At 44.3% G+C, this 27,620-nt stretch overlaps 1 protein-coding gene across 1 annotated transcript in view; it reads left to right on the top strand.

Moving 5' to 3' along the window:
• LOC127029093 (phospholipid-transporting ATPase FetA-like) overlaps nucleotides 1–25,382 on the top strand; it is a 44,963-nt gene extending 19,581 nt beyond the window's left edge. The window contains exons 2-10 of the mRNA XM_050914733.1: nucleotides 11,142–11,306; nucleotides 12,076–12,271; nucleotides 13,109–13,248; nucleotides 15,307–15,471; nucleotides 18,498–18,609; nucleotides 19,700–19,805; nucleotides 20,609–20,724; nucleotides 24,231–24,454; nucleotides 25,344–25,382. Coding sequence (XP_050770690.1) covers nucleotides 11,142–11,306; nucleotides 12,076–12,271; nucleotides 13,109–13,248; nucleotides 15,307–15,471; nucleotides 18,498–18,609; nucleotides 19,700–19,805; nucleotides 20,609–20,724; nucleotides 24,231–24,454; nucleotides 25,344–25,382 — 1,263 coding nt within the window. The remainder of the gene's footprint in view (nucleotides 1–11,141; nucleotides 11,307–12,075; nucleotides 12,272–13,108; nucleotides 13,249–15,306; nucleotides 15,472–18,497; nucleotides 18,610–19,699; nucleotides 19,806–20,608; nucleotides 20,725–24,230; nucleotides 24,455–25,343) is intronic.
• Nucleotides 25,383–27,620: the final 2,238 nt, after the last annotated feature.

Below are 27,620 nucleotides of genomic sequence, written 5' to 3' on the forward strand. Positions count from 1 at the left end.
GATATCCCCGACTCCAAAACCCTAGGGGTCGGCCTCGGGTCTCCCCGGGTGCTTTCTGCCAGAGACTCCAGGTAGGGCCATTCTCCCCGGCTGCGGTGTAGAGCACATTTTTCTCATCTGGTCCTGCCCGGACCGGCCCAAGGGCTACTGCATGAACTGTCTCCCGTTTAATCTGTTCAAAGGCTTGTTGTTGCTCAGGGCCCCATTTGAAATCGTTCCTCTTCCGGGTCACTTGATAGAGAGGGCTTACAATCAGACTGTAATTTGGAATGTGCATTCTCCAAAAACCCACAACCCCTAAGAAAGCTTGCGTTTCCTGTTTACTAGTCGGTGGAGACGTAGCTGCTATTTTGTTGATCACATCCATTGGGATATGACGACGTCCATCTTGCCATTTCATTCCTAAAAATTGAATCTCCTGTGCGGGTCCCTTCACCTTACTCTGTTTTATGGCAAAACCAGCTTTCAGAAGGATTTGGATTATTTTCTCCCCTTTCTCGAAAACTTCTTCTGCTGTGTTGCCCCATATGATGATGTCATCAATGTATTGCAGGTGTACACCCAAGAAAATAACACCCAAGGAAATACAAGTGATGCACAATGCAATTGCTCACCACCCGCTGACTGATGCCAGAGCTGCAATCCGCGCCTCCCGGCCAGCTCCCCCCAGTTTATATACTGGGCATGAGGTTCCATGGCATGGAATAGCCCTTTGGCTAGTTGGGGTCAGCTGCCCTGGCCATGCTCCCTCCCAGCTTCTTGCACACCTGCTTGCTGGCAGAGCATGGGAAACTGGAAAGTCCTTGGCTTGAGATAAGCGCTCCTTAGCAACAACTAAACCATCAGCGTGTTATCAACATCATTCTCACACTAAATCCAAAACCCAGCACTGTACCAGCTACTAAGAAGAGAGTTAACTCTGTCGTAGCTGAAACCAGGACAGTCACCTGCCTAGTGGATGAAGGGAAGGTGGTGGATGTAGTTTTTCTGGATTTTAGTAAGGCTTTTGATACTGTCCCTCACAGCATCCTTCTGGACAAGTTGTCCTACTGTGAGATGAGCAGGTTCACAGTGCACTGGGTGAAGAACTGGCTGAATGGCAGGGCTCAAAGGGTTGTAGTGAATGGGGCTACATCTGGCTGGCGACCAGTGTTCCTCAGGTGCAGCGTTCCTCAGGGTTCAATTCTAGGGCCAGTTCTGATCAATATATTTATCAACGATCTGGATGCAGGAGTTGAATGCACCATTAGCAAGTTTGCTGAGGATACCAAACTGGGAGGTGCTGTTGACTCTCCTGAGGGGCAAGAGGCCTTGCAGAGGGATCTGGATAGATTGGAGCATTGGGCAATCATCAATGGGATGAAATTTAACAAGAACAAATGTCGGATTCTGCACCTGGGACGGAGTAACACTGGACACAAGTATAGACTGGGAGAGGAGTGGCTGGAGAGCAGCCCTGCAGAAAGGGATCTGGGGGTGCTGGTCGACAGCAGGCTCAATAGGAGTCAGCAGTGTGCCCTGGCAGCCAAGAGGGCAAACCGCATCCTGGGGTGCATCAAACACAGCATCACCAGCCAGTCAAAAGAGGGGATGATCCCGCTGTATTCAGCGTTGGTGCGGCCTCACCTCGAGTACTGTGTGCAGTTCTGGGCCCCACAATTTAAAAGGGATGTGAAGGTCCTTGAATGCATCCAGAGGAGGGCAACAAAGCTGGTGACAGGGCTGGAAGGCATGTCCTATGAGGAGCGGCTGAGGACTTTGGGCTTGTCTAGTTTGGAGAGAAGGAGGCTGAGGGGCGACCTCATGGCTCTCTACAGCTTCCTGAGGAGGGGAAGTGGAGAGGGAGGTGCTGATCTCTTCTCCCCGGGATCCAGTGACAGGACGCGTGGGAATGGTTCAAAGCTGTGCCAGAGGAGGTTCAGACTTGACATTAGGAAGCATTTCTTTACTGAGAGGGTGGTCAAACCCTGGAACAGGCTTCCTAGAGAGGTGGTCGATGGTGGGTCGATGCCCCAAGCCTGTCAGTGTTTAAGAGGCATTTGGACGATGCCCTTAATACTATGCTTTAACTTTTGGTCAGCCCTGAAGTGGTCAGGCAGTTGGACTAGATGATCATTGTAGGTCCCTTCCAACTGAACTATTCTATTCTATTCTATTCTATTCTATTCTAAAGCGGGGCTCGCCAATGGAGTCCTGGTTAAATGTCACCCTGGTCTGTCCCAACACGGGTTAACCAGGAATAAACCTTTCCAGATGGCAACCATAGCTGTTTTTTCATGTTTGAGAGTGTTTCTCAGGAATCTGAGAGAGAAGTGAATGTTCCTCTGACTGGGACACACCCGCCAGCTCCAGGAATGCTTTTTCCTCCAAAACTTGCTTTTTAGCAGGCTTGGGGAAGCATGTTTTCAGAGAAATAGGGCTGTGACCTTCATCTCTAAATACCTTATTGCTTCAAATCCCAGAGCAGAAATCAAAGTGCCAATAAAGAAACCGAGACAGTTTTAATTCACAGTCCAACAGGAAATGTTTGTCAAAAGTCACCTCCTCTTTACAAAAATCCTACTCAGTCCTGCAGAGGATCTCTCGCAGGCACTGCATGGGCAGGACCCAGAGAGGGAGGATGTTCATGGTGGGAAGCCCCATGAGCATGTGCAGGCCTACGATCATTTTTTTTTCACGTCCTTTTGCAGAGCTGTGATTATGATTGCAACAGCCTGTACATAGTTGTTTCTCTGCACAGAAATTAATGTTAATGGCTTGGTCTTTCACATTTGTCTCAAAGTAAACAGCATGTTAGTGAATTTTGTGTAATCATGAGTATTGCACACAAGTTGAGCTGTTAGGGATGAGAACATTGACATGCAAAATGTACATAAAGCAAAATGTACATAAAGCAAAATGTACATAAAACAAGTGCAGTAGTAGACAAGAACTGCTGTGATATGGGAAAGTTCACATGGGCTGTCTTGCCCCATGTGTATTTCTGTTGCTAAATCATACGTTGAAATTGTGATATTCTACAAACTGACAATTTTTAACCTGTGGGGCAGTGAGGAATCATTCAGGGTACAGTGATAAAAGAGCTAGCTGGCTCTTCTGATTAATTTCTTTTACAACAGACAAGGTCTGCAGAGAGAAGTAATATTTTTTACTTGACCAACAGAAATATCTATAAAAATGGACAGGCTTGTCTATTTTCTCCATCTATGTCTATTGGTTTAATAAAGGACATTACCTGTCCCCAGGTCATGCCTCTCATATATCCTTAAGTCATGATGATTACAACAGCACAAATTGAAGTCTGTTTTTACTGCTGGTCACAGAGGTTTAAAAACACTGCACCACATTCCTTACTAGCAAGCAATATCGTCTCCATTTCACAAGTGGAGTAATTTATTGGGCTTCCCACAATTAAATAGAAAAGCTACTACTGATGTGGGAAATAAATGTGTCTCCTGAAACTCAGCCCAGCACCTTTACTTACTGCAGTCCCCTTTTAGCAGCTTCTTGGTATTAAAACTCAAGTTGGTCGGACGTGGACTTTTCACCAAGTGATTCAAACCACTCCATAAAAGTATCCTTCCTCCTCTCATAGATTACCTCAGCAATACAAATATCAGCTTTACCAGCAATGTTTCTACGTTTGTACCTCAATTATTGTTTTTTAAAAAGGTTGATTACTGTTGTCATGTGATTGTTACTGGGTGGCCTTATACATAATGGCCCAACTTACTGATATTTCCTCTCTTCTGACCATACTTGCAAGAGATGACTTTTAATTGTTCTGTTGTGCAGCCTGTTGATTCCATATCTTCACATTTTTATTAGGATGTTGGGTTTTTTTAAGTCAAATATTTGAAGAAATCCATATCAACAGAACAGTTTTTATTATCATTTGTGCAGGCATGATGTCAAGCTAACTTCAGTTTATCTTTCCCATGATCACCATTTCTACCTTTCAAATACTGGAATTATGTTAGCAGATTTTTAGTACAGTGGAGCTTCCCAGTTTTCAAAGCACTGTTAAAAATTAACTTTACTGGTTAAGAGGATTTTTCAGCTAGTCTCTCTAAGCTTTCATCTTTAAATTTCCTGGACCCACTGGATTGAAAATGCTTACTATTAGCAGATATAGCCACATAGTGTTCCTCATCACAGAAGATAATCTGTCTTTTCCATTTGCTACATCATATGGGACAGATACTTCCTTCTGTTTCCTTCCTCCTTCATTCATGGAGGACTGTCTGTTGAACATGTCTGCCTTTTCCACACCTTTGTTTATGAATTTACCGTTTTCTTTTCTTGATATTTATATGACTATTAGATATTCATAGTTCTATAATTCCTTGCAGTTTATATTAATTTCTATTAAGTTCCCTTCTTCCCCTTCTTTTTGTATTCTTTTCCAAATAATTGTATTGCTATGTTCTTATCTTCTTTTAATCAAAAAATACTTTATGACCTATGTAATGTTTTTGTGTCTATTAAATGGTGTTCCTGAGCAAGTCCCAGTTTTCACTAAGGTGTCCCACTTTGAAATTCTCTTCCCAGTTGCTGTTCCCCTGGTTGCTTTAGGCTTCAGGAAATAGGCTTCTCTAAAGTCCAAGGATACACATCACTGGTTAGTGTTGCTTTCTGTTTGCTCAAAGGAAATGTAATCAGATTGTGATGACAGGTACCAAGGCAACCATTAGTTCTGAGTCAGTGATTAACTCTCCTTTAACCATCAGAATGATATCCAGTGCTGAATTCCAACCTGCACAATGCTGGATTTTCTGTATTACAAATTATCTTTAGTAATTTTTTTTAGAAATGGTGAGGAAAACTATGATACATCCAGCAAATGGCCAGAAAAAACCCTCCAGGGGGTTTCTATTCCCAGGTATGCAGCCAGATGTTTGAGGAGCAGCAGCTCAACTCACCTCTAATGAGATTTGATGTTCTGCAGCCAGCTGCCCATGAGCACCCTGGTTTAGGTGTCTACTTGGGACTTAAATCCCCAGCTGTTTGAGGTCTTGTGATTCCAAATTGCCAGACTCTGCACTGTGTAATTTTGTCCTTGAGGTAAAAGTGTCATGACTTTGCTGTTTTTCCTCCTTCACCACTAGGAACCTTTCCCTGAGATTCAGGCTGTCCAACCCAATCCGATTAGGGTCTTCTGATTAACCTGTACATAATAAATTCATTGTTTCTAAAATGTAATATCTTTAGGGGTTTTTTTCAGATCTTTGCATTTTTAGCACTGATGTGTCTTATCCTAGCCATTAGCAATGGCATCTGGGAGTATGATAAAGGCTACTAGTTCCAGGTCTATCTGCCCTGGGCAGAAGGCGTCAACTCTGCCTCCTACTCTGGCTTCCTCATGTTCTGGTCATATGTGATCATTCTAAACACGGTGGTGCCAATTTCGCTCTATGTTAGGTACGTGTCAGAACCTCTTTTCATGTTTCATCTTAGAGTTTTAGCTTTTGCCTTAGCTGGGAGCAGCATTTTCCCTGGACACAAATGCAACCCCATTGTGGGTGATCACACACAGCCAAGGCCAGCTCTCTATGCTGTTGCCATCTAGTGAAGACATCTAATACCCCCTGCTCTCTTTGTGGGTCTTGACTACTCAGAATAAGCCCCACATGGTTTTAAAAGGACAGAGGGCTAAAAACACGTTGTCTTCTTCCATCAGACCCTTTCCTCTTCTCCCCAAGTCCTCTTCTCCCTAAAATCACTTTGTTGAGTAACTCTACACCACAGTGATGTTTTTCTTCTTTCTGCTGCCTTCAGAGGTCTTTGTCAGGGTTAGAGCTGGGACAGCAGCGAGCCCTGGAAGAGGAGAGGATGATTTTGCAGTTAAAGGGGAGATGTAGGTGTAGGATGCCATAGGAGTAAGACTGGAAGCCTTGCACTGCCCACCAAACAAAGTGAATGGCATGTTCTTCAAGGCGGCTGTAGGGCTTGTGTGAGGAGTGGATTGCCGGGTAAGTAGATGTAATCAGATTGAGGATCCGTAGTGCTTGGTGCTGTATGAGCAGGGTGAACGCCATCACTTCCCAGAGAATGCAGTGCTATGTTGGTTATTGGAGATAGGCAAGCAGGGGTAAAGGGTAAGCAACGTGTCCATGATGCTTTCAAAACCTTGAGGTTGGGGTGTAGACTGACTAGGCCTGTATAGTTTATTGTTGGACCTAACTCTTCAGGCAGCTTTGCTACTGACTGCAGAGTTAATCCTTGCTGTGTAATTCACAGAGATCAATTGTGAAAAGTTTGTGATGTCAAACTGCAAAGGACAGCTCTTACTGCTGGTGCTACTGGAGGGGTGAATAGCTACGCTCGGAGTTAGGGGTTGGGAAGTTGCACTCTGAGACTCTCTTTTCTGTTGGTAAATATGAGGAATTCATCCCATTCCTGTCCAGTATGTCACACCAGCAGCAAAGTGGAAATTCATGTCATCTGCAAGCTGATATGGCTCCTTAGTTGTATTGAGTTACACAATGACTAGCTTTTTGTGAAGCTCTGGGTTGTTTCAGTCATGGCTGTACTCATCCCTCAGCACCACAGCTCAGCCCAGCCCAGAGCCCTGCTGGAAATGTTCCCTGTCTGAGCACCACTCCCTAAACTGCTGCTGCCTTGCTTTTCAGTCTGGTGATGTGGCCTGCCCGGCGTATGCTACTGCCGCTTGTTCACAGCGGGATTAACAAGGGTTTGGGGGAGTCTGGGTGAGAATGATTTCTTGCTGTTTGTCTTAACTCATTGCCCAGCATAAGGATTTCTATCACAAAGGGATGGCCTCAACAGAAGTAAATACAGACTTCAACAGCAAATCCTATGGTATGTTATCTATTTGTCTTATTCTCTGTGTTTTATTCTATCATATGCCTCTTGGTCCGCAGAGACTAAATATGATACCCAGAAGAGAGTGTCTTGTAAGAAGCTGCAGTGATCAAGTGTAGAGCTGCCCATCAGGGATGCCTGGACAACCCTAATTACATCATTCGCATATCTTAATATCATTTTCCTGTCCCTTGTTTCCCCTTTTTGCCACCCTTTTACCTCCCTTTTTCTGTCCCAGTATCCTCCCAACTAAAGAACCTCCACTTTATTACTTTTTCCTCATTGGTCCCAATTTTACTACATCTGCACTCAAATTTGTTTTTTTCTGATATCACTACTGAGGTGATCTCAGCCTTTTATGGTATTATTGATATGGTTACCCAGGTATTGCTAACCCTGCAAAACATAACACATAACTCACATAACTAACTCCCTCTTAAACCACTTGTGAAATCAGCCTTCCCTCATGGTGATATCTGTAAATTTTGTCAGCTTCTCACAGTGTTATCTCATGTCATGAGCAGCGTTTTTCCACAATCCTGTTCAGGTAGCTTAACCTTTGGTTGGTACCTAGTCAATGGCCTGGTCATTTGTCTGCAGCCCTGACATACTTCACCTACCAGAAGAGAAAAAAGTTTGTAGGGAGTTGGAAAAAATGGGAAACAAAAGTTGTTAGCTCTGTTAGATCCTAACAGTCATTGAATTAAAAGGCTTGTTCATTGTATGGCCCCAGGCAGTTTTCTTCATACTGCTCAAGAGGTGCTAACAATTCACAAACTAATTGATTAACATCATTAGATTCCCCCAGAGAAATCAGTCACAGCTTATTCGTAGATTGATGCTTGTTTTGCCTGTGTCAGACCTGCTGATGGACTAGTGTGCCAGTGTTGTGGTTTAACCCCAGCTGGCGAATAAGCCCCACACAGCCGCTCCCTCACTCCCCCTGTGTCGGGATGGGGGAGAGAATCTGAAGGGTAAAAGTGAGAAAACTCGTGGGTTGAGATAAAGACAGTTTAATAAGTAAAGCAAAAGCCGCATGCGCAAGCAAAGCAAAACAAGGAATTCATTCATTACTTCCCATGGGCAGGCAGGTGTTCAGCCATCTCCAGGAAAGCAGGGCTCCATCACGCGTAATGGTGACTTGGGAAGACAAAATGCCATAACTCCGAACATCCCCCCTTCCTTCTTCTTCCCCCAGCTTTCTATGCTGAGCACGACGTCATATGGTCTGGAATATCCCTTTGGTCAGCTGGGGTCAGCTGTCCCAGCTGTGTCCCCTCCCAACTTCTTGGGCACCCCCAGCCTCCTCGCTGGTGGGGTGGTGTGAGGAGCAGCAAAGGCCTTGACTCTCTGGAAGCCCTGCTCAGCAGTAATGAAAACATCCCTGTATTATCATCAACACTGTTTTCAGCACAAATAGCCCCATACTATCTACTATGAAGAAAATTAACTCTATCCCAGCCAAACCCAGCACAGCCAGAAAGCTTGTCTTTTTTCTCAGTGCTATCAGCTGGCCTAATAAAAGAAGTTATTTCTTACTATAAATCTTGTTTTGTGTATATTTGGAGACCATCATATCTCAAACAGTGCTTTTATGCTAGCCAACATTAGTGCTGCTAAACAGTTTGAAAAATATTCAGTCTGTTCATTCATGTGTCCTGTAGTTGACTTTTCCAAAGTGAGTCACCACAGAATATAGACATAGGATGTGGGTTCAAGAAATGAATGGGAAATATGCGGAAAGAAGGCAGACAGTCTATTGCTTATAGTTTTCTAAATGCTTAGCTTCTTCCCCAGAATATACTTTGGATTTGCTGCTCAGGGGCATTTGGGAAAGCCATGAATTAGTTCTGCTGCCAGGGAGGGTACTCTGGAGGCTTAGGCTTCCCATTGGGAAGGAGGTGTCTAAAAGCCTCTTAGTTACAGTTCCCAGGGGATCAACTGATGTGCAGTTCTCAGGAGAGAAGGCTTCTGAGTTTCTTCTACACCCTCAGGGCTTTTGTGAAGGAGTACTAGTACCTAGAGTTGACTTTAGTCACAGTTGAGGTTTCTGGTGCAAATATGGATATATCATTCATGTAATTCACTGTATTTCAATCTTACTTCAATGAAGTGTTGAATCTGGCTGGGCTGGGCACAGTCCAGACCTTCCAAGTGAAATTTTTCTTCAGGCAGAAGTTTCAATAGTGTTTCCTGGAGATGAGATGTCTTCCATTTCTGTGACCAGATCATCAGTTCAGGGAAAATTAATGGAGCAGCCTTGCTACCTAGACATGCCCTGGAATGGGCTTTGACAACTCCTTCGCTGTGGTTGTCCAGGGACTGTTGCAAACCCAATATGATCCAGGAGCTGGATTTTGTCTTGCATTCCAAAGGGAAGGTACAAGAGAAGTCATCCCCTGAAAGCACCTTCATTTCCTACCTAGCACTACATCCTTTCTGGGTTCAGCTTGAGCCAAGTCTTCTTTGCCCAAATGCCAGTCATTTTTATGGTAACTGCTTTGTGTTTCAAGCATCTGTCAGTCTCTGGATTTTGTCATGGATTAACATAGGAACTGATAGATATGAATCATCAGTCTCCAATACCCATGTCAAGATATTTGTGCTTACTGAAACCTTTTAACTTGATACTAGCTTCAAAACACTTTAACCAATTTTTGTGGTAGAGAAGCTCAGAGACTGCACTTATCTGGAGTTTGTGGCTATAACCTCAGTCTTTCTTGCTTGCAAGTGATGTGTATGATATGTCTGGGCAAAGGATAGAAATAAATGAGGTAAGTGCTCAAGTGCTAGCAGGATCTGTGCTTTCTGTGAACCTGCCTACATAGGTGCTAGTGGACACAACCCACTCAGGCATAGCTCATGCTCTTGACCCTGACAACAGGGATGTGTGTTCTCGTGGATGTCAGAGGATTGCCAGAGTTGCATTCCCTTCCAGTAAGCCTGGTTTAAACCTGCAGGTCTGGTAGCCTGAGTGCCCACTGTTCCCTCAGCTTCACATAACATCCTAGTGCATGCACAGCTCCTCTTGAATACTTGGCCATTGATATTTGTTGGAAACTTGGACATTGGTGAATTTTATTATCCTTGGCAGTTAATTAAAGTTTTGACTGGGAATCAGTGAGTTCAGTTCATATCGATAACAAGGTCACTGTCAAATTCCCCTAATGTCTGGACATCAGAAAGTGTGAAAATGGGTGACTTCTCCATTTCTATCTAGCCTCTGCTTGCTGGCACAAACCCATGTCTTGGATTTCACTGCCTAAAATATCTGAAAACTGCATGCAGTAATCCAAGTAACAAATGGCAAGATGATGATGAAAATCCCACTCCTCGTTTCAATGATTCATTTCCAGGCCATTTAAAACTTAAATTACACACTGAAATTGGCTATTTGTACTGAGTGCTGCGCCTCCAGACTGCCCTCGCTCAGGCAGCAAAATGCAAAGGGCTGACTTGCTTGGGGAGACATGCTGGTCTCCTGCCAACTGGCTGCCCAGCAGCTCCTTCTGCCCCTGATACTCGCCAGAGCAGAGTCTTGCAGGTCCAAAGGCTGCTCACATGTCCACGGTGTTGCAGTGCCTGGACCTTGTTGCGCAGATTAGTTTGGGGGGTGGGGTGGGCCTGTGCTCTTGCGGTAAGTGCTAAATGTCAGCTTGCACAGGTCAAAAGGATGACTCCCATCCTGGAAACTCTGAGCTCATCAGGGATGGGGCAGGCTTGGCAGTGCATTCCTCCATGACACATCATGCTTTGAGCTTCTGGCCATTTCTCCACTATGTTCCCCTCTGCTTGTGGCTCCTTGTTTTTAGACAAAATGGGCAGTGCCTGTGGAGTTGAACCTTTACATCACTTTGTCATCTTTTTCCTTTCTTGCTTTGGGAGAATAGGGTGGAGAACACAGCCTTTTGAATTGTTTAAATTGGGCTTCCACATTCCCCTGTCGCAGGCAGCCATTGAACTCAGGAGCATGATGCCTCCAAGCAGGCATGTGTTGAAGGCAGGCATTTCTTTGCTATAGAAATCCTTTGGTGCGGATCCTGTAGGAGCATTTGCTGTAGTACAGAGAGGCATCTTTAGCTAATCATGTTATCAGCCTGAGTGCTGCTCTGAAAGGCACCTCAAGTGCCTGTCCTCTCCTGTGATTCAGTAGCTTTCACGATCTCCCACTTAGACTCATCAGTCCCTGTCATGAACAGCCCTGCAAGAGAGGGCCCTTTGCAAATGTAAGGAAGAGAGGGGGGGCTATGATGGGCAGGCATTGGTGTACAGGCTTGTGAGAGCTCTACAAATAATACCGAGCCATATTTTTGCAGAACACAGAGAAGGTTGGTTTCTCATACAACCAATTAGCCGACCCAAAGTTTGCCTTCTATGACCATAGCCTGGTTGAAGCTGTGAAGCTGAGTGATGTCCCGACGCATAGGTTCTTCTGGCTGCTCTCACTTTGTCACACAGTGATGCCAGAAGAGAGAAGGAAGGTGAGGACTGTTGAAGGCACCAGACTGAGTGGTTATGTTCACCCTGCACCACAGTATGTCTTCTCTCCACAGAAGCTGTTATTGGTCCTTTTGGCCCCCTGGTGATTTTCTGTAGTATATGGCTACACATAAATCGGTGTCTTTGGAGATGCCACATGGGAAGAGAATGGACCAGGGCCTCCACTTCCCGTGTGTTCCTGTGGTGGAGTTGACACTGCTGCAACCACCACATCTCTGGAGTGTGGAAATTGCAGGTGCCACAGCTTCCCTGAGGTGGCAGATGGCTTGCCCTACTCTTTCTCTACTCTGCACCAAGTCCCATAAAGCATAGAGCATATAGCACCTATCCACTGGAGACTCATTAGCTCTGCTCACCCAGTGTTCCTGCAGGTACTGGGTCAGTCTCCTGAAATCCCAAACAGGGTGAAAACTGTCCTTTAAAGGCTAGAACCATTAATTGACACATATAAGGTGAAAATAGTGATGAGAAAAACACATGCAGATGTAACTAAAAGGGGTTAAACCCAAGGGAGTTGCCCTCTTGGTGAGATCTGTTGGACTCCAAAGAGAGTGATAAAGGCCCCCAAAAGAGTCTAGGGGGCCTCTTGCACTGGCCTGGAGAATGGGGTGAATGGGACTTGATGGAGATGTGTGGACACAAGGTGCTTTTTAGTGCTGCACCTCTGTGGATAGACAGAAAAACAAAGGGTTAACTGCTATATAATGTCTTTGATTTTTTATTTGTTTAGCCTCAGAAACAAGGCAGAAGCCACATTACTTTTTTTCCTGCATGTCGGGTAACTTGGTGTATCAGGTGCAATCTCCTGATGAGGGAGCCCTCATCACTGCTGCCAGAAACTTTGGATTTGTGTTCCAGGCTCGCACACTGGAGACCATCACTGTTGTGGAAATGGGAGAAACAAAAATCTACAAACTCCTGGCTATTCTTGATTTCAACAATGTCTGTTATTGGTATGTTCCCTTTGCTCCCTTCTTTCCTTCCTGACTTTTTAGGCTACAAAGTTGGCCCTCATTCCGCTGTGATGCCTTTCCCTTTGCAATGCTTTCTGAATAACATTTAATTCTGAGCGCTTGAGATGGGCTGCCTTGACTTTTCAATTACACAGCAATAGTGCTAAATAAATACTTAACTTAAGCAGGTTGGAGAACATTTTAACGTCTGGACCACAATGATAGAGCAGCCTCCTGAAGACATTAAGCTTTTTACATATCTTACCTCCTTCATGACAATGCAGGAAAGGCCTTCCTTCTAATCAGCTTCAAAATTGTCAGTGAAATCTGAGGAAGTGGGAAAGGAGAAAGCAAAGATGAGTAGAGAAGTCCACTTTCCCAAAAGGAAAATGGTGAAATAATTCAAAAAATCTCATGTAGCCTTTATTAACCCTCCAATGTCCTCAGATACTTCAGGAATTGGAATATCATAACTGTAGCAAGAGAATGGTAGTACCTTTACTGGTAGGAGCAATAGGAGCAGCAGGACCAGTTCCCTAAGAACAAATTGTTCTTGACTTTTGAATGCAGATGTCCTGCCTGAAGTGCTGCTTGCAGGAACCACATAGTCTAACAGAACTTCCGCTCAGACCAATGCAATCTGGGTACAGTTGCCTGTGCTGCTACCACTAAGGTAGAGAGTAGCTGCATTATCTTCTGTTCTAAGCAAAGCTAATCTTGATTCCTGGGAGTTTGCCAACACTTGGCCAAGTATTGGATGCCTCTAAAAATCTTTCTTTCTTTTGATGCAAGTGCTGTGAATCCCAAGTGCCTCAGTCTGGGATTTGTAGCATTTCTCTTCCTCTTCCTCGTAGTGCGGAGTCCAGAAGGTGACTTGACTTTGTACTGCAAGGGGGCTGACACCATTCTTTATGAACTGCTTCATTCATCCTGTGATTCTCTCAAAGAGGAGACCACAGAACACCTGAATGTAAATGTTTCCTTCTGCACAACATCTCTGCATTTGATGATTTCCTTTTCTCCACGTATGGAAATGTACTTTGTATTGAGACAAAAAACAGATTTCAGAAGCAGTACCCAAGCACTAATTTTTTAAATTTTTTTTTCATGGGGAATGGAGAGGGGAATTAATTTATAAAGCCTTAGGTCTCAAATCAGTTGCCTAAGCATGGGCACCAGGTGCCATTTGAACTGTTCTAGGATATCCAGGACACCTGGACATGGATGGCAAATACAATGCAGGACATTCAGAAGACCTGTATTCCTCTGGAGTAGGAGCTGGAAGCCAGGCAGAATAGGTGAAACACCTGAAATGGCACTACGCATCTGTGTTTTGGCAACTAAATTCCATCTAAGTCTGCTGTTACTGTACAACGCATGCACCCGATGCATTCAAGCAAGCCTTGGATTGGAATAACTTAGGTGATCAGTAAAGGGCCACAGAGCTGTTTACCTTCTTGAATACAATTCAGATCTGCAGTGATTGCGATCTGAGAGGTCTCAGTCAGAAGGGACTGAGCAGGCACTGGGACATACTCTCACTCACCTCCCCTTCTTCCAGATCATATAGGGGCATATTGACTGGGCAGAAAGGAAAAAGCATCACTCAAACTTGTGGCCTTTTATATTGTTGATGGTGTGCACTGGGAGGTGGTTACTCACACAAGTGGATGTTTTGGCCAATATTTACTCCCCCTTGTGATGACAGATCCTGCTGGTACAGTGCAGAGCACAAGGTAACAGAAAGTTTTGCCAGAGGGGTTGTGTAATAGCACAAACATCTCTGCTCACTGCCTGGGGGAGCCAGAGAAAGTTGCTGGCTGTCCTGGTTTCGGCTAGGACAGAGTTAATTTTCTTCCTAGTAGCTGGTATAGTGCTGTGTTTTGGATTTAGTATGAGAATAATGTTGATAACACACTGATGTTTCCAGTTGTTGCTAAGTAGTGTTTATCCTAAGTCAAGGATTTTTCAGCTTCTCCTGCCCAGCCAGCAAGAAGGCTGGAGGAGCACAAGAAGCTGGGAGGGGACACCGCCAGGACAGCTGACCCAAACTGGCCAAAGGGCTGTTCCATACCATATGACATCATGCCCAGTATATAAACTGGGGGGAGCTGGCTGGGAGGGGGGGATCGCTGCTCGGGAACTAACTGGGCATCGGTCAGCGGGTGGTGAGCAATTGCATTGTGCACCACTTGCTTTGTATAGTTTAATTCTTTTAGTATTACTATTGTCATATTATTTTTATTGTTATTATCATTATCATTATTTTTCCTTCCTTTCTGTCCTATTAAACTGTCTTTATCTCAACCCACGAGGTTTTTTTTTTTTATTCTCTCCCCCATACCACTGGGGGGGGAGCGAGCGAGCAGCTGTGTGCTGCTTAGTTGGGGTTAAACCACAACACTGGCAAAGGAGAGGGCAGAGCAGAGGGAGATGGGCTGTGGATGTGGCCTGTTCCTGATGCACCCTTACTTCAGGCCTGGGGGAACACCTCAGTTTTCACAAAGGGATCTCTGTTATTCCACCAAACACAGAGATCCATACTGTCAATTATACATCTGCAGAAAGCACACTTACAAGGACTTGCTGGGATGTCATGACTGATTGTGCTCAGGCTGTGCATTTCAGCCAGCATTTGTACCCTAAAAAATGTTGAGCCCAGGTCCAAAATTCAAGGCTGTGTTCAGTGTTTATTTAGATGTCACTATTCTGAACCTTATGTTGAGAAATATGAACCTGAGAAACAACTGCCTGGTTAATGTAAAGCTTTAGAGCCAGAAAGTAGGAAAGCCCTTTTGATTTTGTTCTTTGTAAGGACCATGGGTGGCAACGATAAAGTGATCTGGAACTAGTTTTTAAAAAGTACCCCAAGGTTTGTGATCTAAGGTGTGATTTTTTTCACCTTTCCTCTGCAGACTTTAGGCAAGAAGCTTTTACAAATAGCCATTTGCTTTCTGAGGGTCCTTTATAAGCCCAAGTGAGCAGACCGTTCTTCTTGGACCTATTCTGCCTCACCACTGTCTCGCAGGAGTTTGCTGGTGAAGGTTTGAGGACACTTGTGGTGGCCTATAAAAACTTGGACGAAGACTACTTTCAGGACTGGATCAGGCGTCACCATGAAGCAAGCACTGCCTTGGAAGGATGGGAAGATAAATTGTCGGAGTTATATGAAGACATTGGAAAAGGTCTAATGGTTGGTATTTCACAGAATTTGGGTCAAGCTCTGGGGGAGGCAGCGAGGATAGTGGTTTGTCAATAAACAGCTCAGTATGACTTCAGTAAAGATTTCTCTGCAAACAGCTCAGTGGGTTGTGTGATGGGAGTGGTTAGGAATATGGCAGTCCTGGGTTTTCACTGGTATCTCCATCAGGAGCCAGTAACTGGGATGTCAACCATCAGTGCAGGGGAATGGTTTTATTTTAACTCACATGGGTGTCAGAGTAGCTTTCTCATGATGAAGTGACATACCAGAGCCTAAGGGAGATGACGTGAACACAAATATTTCATAGCTATCCTTTGTATGTGCAAATGGCTGATCTATTTGTTTTCCTGTCTTTGAAATGGCAGGCAGTGAATAATCCCCAGGTGCCCCTCCATTTCAGAGAGAGTATCTTCTTTGTTCTTGCAGCCCTGGGCAGGACTGGGAGATGATGTCCATGAACATGTTTGTGTCAATTTGAAATAGGGCTAAACTGTGATCTTCAAGTCATTCTTTTCTCCATGAGTGTTGTTACAGCTTTTTGAATGCCCTGGGGGTCTGCCTGTGTTTTAGAGCCATGAATAATGAATGAAAAGGATGTGTGGGATCTGAGGGGAAGCAATTCAGCTTTTGCACTCACAGCAGTGCTTTCCTGAAATCTCGGAAATCCTGGGAGCTGCACTGTTACTCCTTCCATTAGCCGTAAGCTCAGGATGCCAGCAGGGCATGGGAAGAAGTAAGTGTTAGCCTAGGAGCTGCTGACCTCTGGAAGTTGCGTAGTCCATGGGGCAGAGTCTACTGCTCTTCTGGGTCTCAACAGAGCAGTGGAAAATGCTAATCATCAAGTCCAGAGAATACATCGTGCAAATGCTGTGTGGGGTCGTGTTCAAAGCAGGAAAGACATGGAGGTTTAGGAGAGTAAGGAGCCAGCTGCTTTGCAAGTAAGGGTTATGAAGCTCATGGCCTAAGTAGAGAAGAGGTCACAGGCTCACAGCAGGAAGAAGTGTGGCTCAGAAGAAAACACTGTTTACACCGGACCCTTCTCTGTACTCTGACTTTACTTCCAGAAGGTGCTGCAGGGAGGAACAGAGGGTGGGTGTAGGAAAGTCTGGCTTGTGACAGAGAATGGGTATGAGAGCCAGAGTCAACAAGGAAGTAGAAGGGTCTTGTGGAGATGTAGAGGACTGCCAAGTATCATAGTCAGGTTGATGGGCAAGAGCAGAAGTCCCTGTGTGTAGCAGACTCCTGCTAGGGGTCCTTAGGGGGAGTAAGGATATAAGGACAAGGGGGAATAGGGATGGAACATGGTTATATTCAGAGAACAGTAGTAAAAATACTCTTTGTCATTGATTGACCTAAAATCTAAGGAAGAGCCACAGTCAGGAAGGCATCATGACTGTCCCTCCAGCTGCTCTTACACCAGGTCATGGGCAGACAGGCAAAGGCCTGTCAACAATACTATTGTGCTTTTCTGCAGCTCCAGAAAGACAATGGCTGTGTGGAATGCAAGCCCTTGTTCTCTGTTCCTGGGCACATTTGACATCAGTGTCTATCTTTGGGCTTCCAACTCAGACTCAGGCTGCCAAGGATGAGCAGGTACTCCCAGGAGGTGGCTTTGTATGCTACAAGCATTTAAGCTCTTGCTAGCTGGACCAGGGACTACTGCTGTAAAATGTGGATTGTGCAGTTTTGAGGATCCTATAGACAAGTTCCCTCAGAGCTGTTGTCTGCATTAATAACACTCATAGCTGATGAATGATGAACATCCCAGGAAGCCAAAACATCTTGAGCTTAAAGCCAACCTCTGAATTTAGTCTCCCAACAGCAGGAGGTAGGTGGTAGCAGATGCTGTCTAAACCTGAGCTAGCAGCAAAACTTTCATGTCCCTTTGATGATAGGTTAAAGCCATCAAGTATCTCCAAAATGCAGAAAAAGCAATAACTTTAAAATAATGAAGGTTTTTGTCCTGAGCAGTCTGTGGTTTAGCTGTTTGGTGGTGTGGAGCAGGGGTGAGAACAGGTCTGTTGGAAGATGCTTAGCAGCCATGTGGCAGCTGCATTACAATATGGCTGGGAGCAAGCTCCATACTAGAGGATGCATATGGAGGTCTGGGGACACAGATCCACAGCTGTCTTTGTCCCTCAGTTAAAGCTCTATCTGCTGTGAAGGGGACATGTGGAAGAACATAGAGCTGTAGATCTGCAAACATGTTGGCAAAAAATTTCATGCATGTTCATGATCCAGCTGAGCCTGGGGGATTAGAGACTAGAACATTTGCAGAATCAGGGCTCTACTCTGTACAGTAAATTTGCTGAGGAAGAATGAAAATCAGTGCAACCTTATTCCTGAATTTCATTTGTGCTTGCTAGACCTGGAGGTCTAATGCTTTTGTTGTCCCAAAAATCAGGCTTCTTTCACCCGGTGTGCAAAAAAGCCGATTAACACACAGAGTCGAGATATTTGTTTATTTCATGTCTGCGCAGAGATGGGTGCTAGGTGGTAACTCCACAAAGCTAGCACAGCCGGTTAACACACGGTGGACATTTTCTACTGTTTGACCATTCGTTGTCAGGACAATACTGTTTACATGTAATCTTTCAAGATTCTTATTGGTCCAGGTAGTCTTCGGTTCCATTCAAATGTACAGAGTTTCCTTTTTCTACCATGCATGCTCGGAGAGGAAGGGGCTTCTGTGAGTAAGGGGTTTCTAGGCTCGTGAGTGTGATTCTAAGTATTCTAATGAGACAGTTCATTTAAAGGATAACTTAACTCCACAATACTGCTGAGTCTGTTTCAAAGTTATCTAAGTAATGTTGATTAACTACTGTCTGTTTGCATCCTCCTTCAAGATGCACCAGATATACCGGCCTTCGGAACATCCTGAAGTGATCAGCTGTCCTTTTGTAATCCTCTGTATACATACAAGATAAGATTACTTTACGTGTGACAGCTTACATATTACACTTTCTCCTTTGCTAGCAACGGGAAGACTAACCAGTTCCCTGCTGTTTTCTGTTAAGCTGCTAGGTGCCACAGCGACTGAGGACAAGTTACAAGACAGAGTCCCACAGTCAATTGAGACTCTTGCCAAAGCTCACATTAAGATATGGGTTCTCACTGGAGACAAGCAAGGTAAAGGGGCTACAGCTTTGGATGTTTCTCTTCTCTCCCACTGGTGGCATGGCACTTCTGCTAAGACCCATGTTCTCATTCTTTCTCCTTTGAAAAACTGCACAGAGGACAAACTTACAGGGCTTTGCTTCATTGCCAGCTAGACAAAACTCCAGTTATCTGGAATTAGACCAGATAACTGTAGCTAGTGCCTATTCTTAATTCTTGTCCTGAGTCTGGAAGCAGTATGAAGGTAGCATTCTTTGCCTTTGGAGAGGTGACAATGAGGATCCTATAGTCCCTGTCATATGCTGTGAAAAGGTGTCACTTGAGTATAGTCGACTGTCCAGGTGAAGAAGGCTGGAAAAAATCTTGTCCTGCTTTCCAGGAACTTTAATGCTAAAGTGGATGTTAGGTCTGTTTCAATTTGGTTCTGGCATTAATGATCCAGAATAGAAATGGAGGAAACATAGGCTTTTGGAGAAAGCATTAAGTTGGAAAGAACTGTGAATAGACTCCAATAAATTCTTTTGGAGACATAGTAACTTCACCAAAACAATGGTGTTTCAGGGAGGCCAAAAGTGTTTGCAAATAATTTAATCCAAGAAATGAGCAGAGAGTTTTTGAGAAAAATGAAGCATTTCATTTTGTCATGTTCAGAATGTAATAGTTTTGCTTATGAAATACTGAAATACTTTTTTTTTTCTTCAGAATTTTATGAACAAAATGTCTTGATAGTCTTCTTCAGAACTATGATTTGTGGCTTTTTGGGGATGGGGGTGGGGGGGAGTTAAATATCCTGAAAAAAATTTGTTAATCAACATGAAATGTTTTTGTTGTTCCAAGTATGTTGACTGAAGGGTGTTTTGAGCTTTTTTATTTTGGTAGAATTCTTTTTTTTCTGTGGCCTTGTAAAGCTCAATTAGGGGAGATTTGCTGCTACATCCATCAAGGTGACTCTCCTGGCTCTCTTAAACTGTTGACTCTGAAAGGCTCAGAGCTCTTTTGAGTGAGAAAGAGAGCTTTTGTCATGTGTGTAAAAAGGCCACAGAGACAGTGGGTGAGTTTGGGGCTGCTAAGATGGGTCATCTTCCTAGTTTATCTTTCCCAGAGACAGCAGTGAATATTGGTTACTCCTGCAACTTGCTGAATGAGGACATGGAAGATGTTTTCATTATTGAAGGCAGCACATCTGATGATGTACTTAATGAGCTCAGGTAAATGAGTGAAATATACAGCTTCATTGCTGTGCCCTGACACTGGAATGGAGCAGTATTTGTATTTTATATTATTCCATCTTTTTTTTCCTGTGGGTTTTACCTGGTGCACTTCATTCAGGGACCTTAGATAAGGGCTAGCTGGCTCCCTGGAAGATCCAGCAGCTAGACATAGCGTAGAAATCTCCTCTGAGGATAAACTCTGAAGCTTCTTGATCCAAGAGGTCAAATCTATATAAATGTATAAGAAAGCAGAGTCAGGCAAGCAATATCAGCTGACATTCGACAAGTGATCTGGAGCCACAGATTGGCTCCAGGCTTGAGCTATGCTGTTGCTCTACTGCTATTGCTATTCATCCACATTGCCGTCCTTTGTCTGGATATGGTCCTTTTCTAGCATTATCTGGAAATCTGCCTTCCTCCATAGCCTCCTCAGTAGACACAAGTTCTTAGGTATAGGTGGAAAATGGGAAAGTTTTTCAGTCCTTTACTGTTGAAGTAGGTGGTTGCCAGACAGTATGCACAGAAAATCGGGATGCCCTTCGGGATACTGTCCTTCATGACATTCAGATGATTTGTTTGACTTTAAATCAGCACAGGTTTAGCACACACTTGTTAGAGTTTCAGAAGCATATGGATGATCTGCACAAATAGCAGCTAAGCCATGCATGTTGTTGTAGGGATACAGGGAAAATTGAACTAAACTAACAAAGGGAAGCATCATTTTTTTATTTTCATAAAGCTGATTTAATAAAACATATATATCTTTACAAGCTTTTAATTATTATTCTGGATTTTTTTAGGAATGCAAGGAAAAAGATGAAGCCAGAATCCTTTCTGGACAGTGATGAAATCAACATTCAGTTTGAAAAATCTTCCAAAAAACAAAAATTCTACCTGATGAGCAAGCAAATGGGGTGTACAGTCTGGTTATCAATGGCCACAGCCTGGTAAGGAAGGTTCAGAATCATGTTAGGACTGAGTTCTCTTAAGACTTTAATGTGATAGGGACATACTGGAAGTCTGAAAATGCTTTAAAAATGTATCCCTAGAGGACTGGATTTTTTTTTCCTAACTGAAGATTAGGTTCAGTGGTTATCTGAGATATCAAAGGTGATGGGCAAGGTTTCAGAAGACTGGAACAGGGAAGAGTTGGCCCTGATGTTAGGTGAACAGGAGGGGTAGAGTAGCTGGATCAGTTTTCATTTCCAGAAAGACACTAGAAAAATAATCAGGCAGTCTGTGGATGCACCAATGTCATGGTTTAACCCCAGCTGGCAACTAAGCACCACGCAGCCGCTCCCTCACTCCCCCCACCCAGTGGGATGGGGGAGAGAATTGAAAAAAAGTAAAACTCGTGGGTTGAGATAAAGAAAGTTTAATAGGACAGAAAGGAAGAAAATAATAATAATGATAATAATAATAATATGACAATAATAAAAATAAAAGAATTAGAGTATACAAAACAAGTGATGCACAATGCAATTGCTCACCACTCGCTGATCGATGCCCAGTTAGTTCCCAAGCAGCAATCCACCCCTCCCAGCCAGCTCCCCCCAGTTTATATACTGGGCAGGTGTGGCGGGTTGACCCTGGCTGGATGCCAGGTGCCCACCAAAGCCGCTCTATCACTCCCCCTCCTCAGCTGGACAGGGGAGAGAAAATAAAACAAAAGGCTCGTGGGTCGAGATAAGGGCAGGGAGATCACTCACCAATTACCATCACGGGCAAAACAGACTCGACTTGGGGAAAAACTAGTTTAATTTATTGCTAGTCAAATTAGAGCAGGATAATGAGAAATAAAACCAAATCTTAAAACTCCTTCCCCCCCCACCCCTCCCTTCTTCCCAGGCTTAACTTTACTCCTTATTTTCTCTACCTCCTCCCCCCGAGCGGCACAGGGGGACGGGGAATGGGGATTTGGGTCAGTTCATCACATGTTGTCTCTGCCGCTCCTTCCTCCTCAGGGGGAGGAGGACTCACACTCTTCCCCTGCTCCAGTGTGGGGTCCCTCCCACGGGAGACAGTCCTCCATGAACTTCTCCAACAGGAGTCCTTCCCACGGGCTGCAGTTCTTCACGAACTGCTCCAGCATGGGTCCCTTCCACAGGGTGCAGTCCTTCAGGAACAGACTGCTCCAGCATGGGTCCCCCATGGGGTCACAAGCCCTGCCAGCAAACCTGCTCCAGCCTGGGCTCCTCTCTCCACGGGGCCATGAGTCCACAGGTCCTGCCAGGAGCCTGCTCCAGCATGGGCTTCCCACGGGGTCACAGTCTCCTTCGGGCACATCCCCCTGCTCCGGCGTGGGGTCCTCCACGGGCTGCAGGTGGATATCTGCTCCACCGTGGACCTCCATGGGCTGCAGGGGGACAGCCTGCCTCACCATGGTCTTCACCACAGGCTGCAGGGGAATCTCTGCTCCGGCGCCTGGAGCACCTCCTCCCCCTCCTTCCTCACTGACCTTGGTGTCTGCGGAGTTGTTCCTCTCACATCTTCTCACTCCTCTCTCTCTGGCTGCAACTGCTGCTCCCCTGTAACTTCTTTTGCCTTTCTTAAATCTGTTATCCCAGAGGCGCTACCACTGTTACTGATGGGCTCGGCCTTGGCCAGCAGCAGGTCCATCTTGGAACCCGCTGGCATTAACTTTATCGGACATAGGGGAAGCTTCTAGCAGCTTCTCACAGAAGCCACCCCTGTAGCCCCCCCGCTACCAAAACCTTGCCACGCAAACCCAATACAGCAGGATGCCATATGGTATGGAACAGCCCTTTGGCCAGTTTGGGTCAGCTGTCCTGGCGGTGTCCCCTCCCAGCTTCTTGTGCCCCTCCAGCCTTCTTGCTGGCTGGGCGTGAGAAGCTGAAAAATCCTTGACTTAGGATAAACACTACTTAGCAACAACTGAAAACATCAGGGTGTTATCAATCAACAGTATTCTCACCCTAAATCCAAAACACTGCACTATACCAGCTACTGGGAAGAAAATTAACTCTGTCCCAGCTGAAACCAGGACACTTCTGTACGACCCTCTTTGTGGCATCAAGTAGCTGTGTCCCAAGTTTCTGCAGGTTTCTACAGAGCGCTGTCACTATAGGCTACTCATGTCTCCTACCTTCGAGGACACACAAGAGGGCCCTTTGCTGTGCTCCCACCACCTGGATCACAGGAAGCTAAGATTGCACTTGTTACCTATTTCTTTGTTTCTACCTTAGAATAGACAAAAGCCCACTGGGGCTGTGACATGTCCACCTGTGTGTCTGCATGGCCACCATCACAAGGGCAATACAAAGAACAAACAAGTTTGTTTTAGAGAGGGCCTGTCTGCAATGCAGAAAGAAAATCTTCATGCCCGTAAATATTCCATATAATGTTACATGAATTTTTTTAACATTTCCATGTGGTAGGGCCATTTGTCAATTATCTCCCTTGTGTTATAAAACACGGGCTTCTAGGCCCCATTGTCCTTGAGCATCATTTGATGCTGCATTACCTCAATGAATTCATGAAAAAAATCCCTTAACTAGGTATAATTAAATTAAGATTATTCAGAAGGGCCTATTGCTAATCTTCCTTGTGTTAATTCGTAAGAATTGATTAACTGGAGCCTTTTAATTAAGAAAGAAAAGGCTAAGTAGGGAGCTTCAAGGGAGATAAGTCAGGCAGTCAGTAAAGAAAGGATAAGAAAAGCAAGTTAAAGTGTACATGATAATTAGAAACTACCCCCCTGCCCCGAGAGAGGGTTGGGGCTTTGGGATTTTATCAATTCACTGTTCCATGGAAACCTCTGAATCTAACCAACCTCCAGCCATCAAGATTGTTCTCATTAGTTAAAGCTGTATAATTAGCTGTCACATTAAACTTATGTCCATGTTTAATAAACCCAAGCTACTATTAAAAGAGACATGACTCTTCTAATTATTTGTTTGAACTAATAAAGCCCAGGAAATGTAAAAAGGCTACAGTCTGCTTTGTAGCACTATGTCTAAGAAATCTATAAGGAGTTTGAAGATTTTGCTTGTCTGGAGCAATGTTTTAAGGCTGCTGGAAGGACATGCATGCATGTAAATACAAGTCACATGTCAATAGAAATTAAAGTTATTTTTTCATAACAGCAGCTCTTATGAACAACAGCATTTATGCTGTTGGAAAACATTCAGAAAGAAAAAATCAATTGTCACTGAGGGTGTAATTCCATTCAAATAATACAAGCCCAGTTGTTGGAAATGTATCATCACAGCCAAAATCATAATGCTGCTGAAAGAATTAGTGCCCCAAAATATTTTTTTTTCCATAAATAACTTTACATATGACTTTTTTTGAAGGTTGGGAGGGAATTAACACAGTGTCCCAGTGCAGGGGACTCATTTAAAAAATGGGGTAATCAAAACTCTCACTGTAATGATATGATCAATAACCTTCTTGTTGCAGCTGCCCACATCGGGGTTGGTATCAGTGGCCAGGAGGGGATGCAGGCGATCTTGTCCAGTGACGACTTCTTTGCACAGTTCCATTACCTGCAGCACCTGCTCTTAGTCCACGGCCGGTGGTCCTACATCCGCATGTGCAAGTTCCTCAAATATTTCTTCTATAAGAATTTTGCCTTCACATTAGTGCATTTCTGGTATGGCTTCTTCTCTGGCTTCTCAGCACAGGTAGGTCCAGCTTCTGTTTTCTCATGGACATTTCTAGCATTTTCAAGCAAAGTATCCGGAAACATTTTAAAAGGAAATAAACTAAGCCATTCCCCCCACCTCACTGAAAGGCACACAGGTCTGTCTTCTTCAGCTGTATGAGTATAAAGCAGATATTGCTTCCTTCATTGTACTGCTGGTAGAGGACAGATGCCTGAAGACATTTAGGTGCATTATGAAGTACATAGGTACCTCATGGGATTTTTTGAAAGTGTTCAAACTGACTACAACCATCAAACAAGGATACAAATTACACAGAAGCCTGATCAGTTTGGTGAAGATCTGTGTAAGACCTATGCTTGCCTTATTAGCACATTTAAAGCAATCAGTTTAACCCCAGGATGCCTGTGTGCTTCAGCAGCTTGCAAGAGGAGCAAATCTGCAGCGAAAGATCTGGTGTTAGTTTAAGACAAATCTATCTCCAACCCAACCCAGCACCGGGGAAGCACAGATAGCGTGCAAATGTTAGCCCTGGGGCTGAGCGTGCAACCGTGCAGGCAGGGCAGTTGCCTTGAGCCCCTGCCTGCTGGCTGCCCGCTGCGGAACGCTGCTCCCACCTGGCGGCTGCCGCTGCGCCAGCTGCTCCGCGAGGCGCCGGGGCGGTATACTGCTCTGACTGTGGCCAGCAGTGGATGCTTAGCAAACAGGATTAGCATAAAGTGATCCTTCCCCTGTGTATTCCTCCACCTTACGGTAATGATCAGTTTAGGACTGCTGAGCTTGAGTCACCTTATACTTTTGGTCTCAGTAGCATCTCGAACCAAGATGTTCCAGCATTTAATTGTGTATACTTTTGAAGAGATGGAAAAGGCAGCCTTTTGCTAACTTCATGCTGTTTTTTTCTCTTTAGATTGTCTATGATGAGTGGTTCATTATGATACCGAAATAATAAGGGAATTTTAAGTTTAAGAAACAAGCCTATAAGATGTAAAGTAGAATGTTACAAGGGGCCTCAGACAAGAATGCACCCAAGGACATAATTCTTGTCTTTGTGACTGCTATGTCCTGAAGGAGTATAGATAAGGAACTGGATGCCAGTTGAAACAAAGATAAACGGAACTAAAGAACATCTGCATCCTCGTTAAAGAGTTGAGAAAACCAATTAAAACTAACATCCATTGCAACAGACTGAGATAAGGTGCTCAATAAACCAACCTGTGAACATATATGGAAGAAAGACTCGAGTTCATGGAAAGGACACCAAAAGACACTTCTTCAACAACCACCAGGGACCACCAGAGACCACCGAAGACCCTCATGGAAGCCCCTCAGGAACCCTGACCGCATGCATAATGATTATGTAAATATGATAATTAGTCACAGGAAATAGAATGAATATGTATAAGATTTCTGAGAAATGCAATGCATATGTATAATCCTATGGAAATATAAGGGGTGCTTGCTGAGACAAAGGCATGCACGTTGGGCAGAGCGATCCCCCGTGCATCCGGCGCTGTAATAAAGAATGCCTGCCTTCTAAAACTTCAAACCAAGTCTTAGAGGGTTCTTTTGCGACCGAATTTACGGTATATACCTCCCTCCTGGTGCTAGGAATGAGCCTCTTCGATTAGGTACTGTTTCTATCACCACTTGGATTTTTTTATAGGGGTTTTATCTCTGGGTGCTTTGAGCTGGTTCCATGAAGCAAAAGCAGCTGACTCTTTGGCTAGCTATTGTGATAGCCCCCAAAATAGTTTCCTGCCAGTGAGACCTGAGAGCACAAAAAAAAGGATGCACCAGGAAGGAGATTGTGTATTATCCTGATTTGGTCTGTGGGTTTCAGTGTGTGATGAGACTTTTGGGTTACGCTGTTGACTACAGTAAAAGCTGCCATTGCAACAGTCCCCTGAAGTAGTCACATCTTATTAGCTCTGTTCCTGAAGCCTGACAAGGGACTTTTTAATGACCACACAAAACAATGAATGAACTAGATCTCTGAAGCCAGGTTTTCCAGGTTCAGCCTTTCAAGTAGAAGTCTTTCTACAGTAATTTCACATACACATTTCTACCTCATATGCTATTATTGTTCGGCAAGACATAGGAGCAATAAAGCTGCTCCTATATGCATTTTACAAGTTAAATAAGTAGGAACTTGCTACTCTGCAGTAGTTCACAGCATTCAGCTCTGGACACTTAAGGGATCCAAGTCAGACAGCCTTCCCTGTGTGTGGACCCAGTGGAAGTATTTTCTATCCCTTAGCTTCCAGGCAACTCTCAGGAGAGCAGGCCATGCAGTCCACTTAAGATGAAAAGTATCTTCTTTTTTTTTGCAGCACTTGTCAGTTTTCTCATGAAATTCAACATGGAAAATGTGTCTAGGTGACCTTGGGATGTGGCATGCTAGTCAGCACAACTGAGTGAATTGTTTGCTAAGTCTTTTTGTCATGAAAATGCACGTCACAGGGACATGGCAACCCTAAGTGGTCTTGTGTGGTTGGTTGGTTGGTTGGTGTAGCTGTGTTCAGCACAGATCTGCTAAATAATTAAGGCACTGACAACAGCTGTATTGCTCCATTCTTTCAGATTGGCTTGGACACCTCTTACTGGACAGTTGTGAACCAGTTCTTCATCTGGGGCAGCCTTTCTGTTTACTTTGCTATCACCTTCACAATGTATAGTGATGGCATGTACCTGATGTTCGCAGCCTCTTTTCCATTTGTTGGTAAACCCTGGGACAAATCTGGATTGCACTCAAAATGCATCTCTAGAGGCAATATATAGAATATATTGATTGCCTTTTCTACAGCAACAGAATATATTGATTGCCTTTTCTACAAGAAATGCCAGGGTATTTCTGAGGGCTGCTGGGAATGCTTATTTTGAATCCCATCTGTCCAGGTGAATGTGTGCCATGTTCACTTCCTTGCATAAGGATGCACATTCACATGCAGCCACAGGAATGATCCTTTAAATAATCCTACTGAGCTGGCTGGAATGTTTTCTGCTGCTCTTTTATATTCTGTTTCCAGGTGTCCAATTCTTACAGATATCTAGGAGCATTTTGTTTGCAGAAGGATGCATGTTCTTTTTTAAATAAGTAAACATGTTGGTATAGGAAAGCATAGAAGTACAACATCCAGTTAGACATGAGAAAAATGCCATGTGACTATGGTGAGCCTTCAGCCAG

Source organism: Gymnogyps californianus, unplaced genomic scaffold (assembly GCF_018139145.2).
Source record: "Gymnogyps californianus isolate 813 unplaced genomic scaffold, ASM1813914v2 HiC_scaffold_68, whole genome shotgun sequence".
Lineage (NCBI taxonomy): Eukaryota > Metazoa > Chordata > Aves > Accipitriformes > Cathartidae > Gymnogyps > Gymnogyps californianus.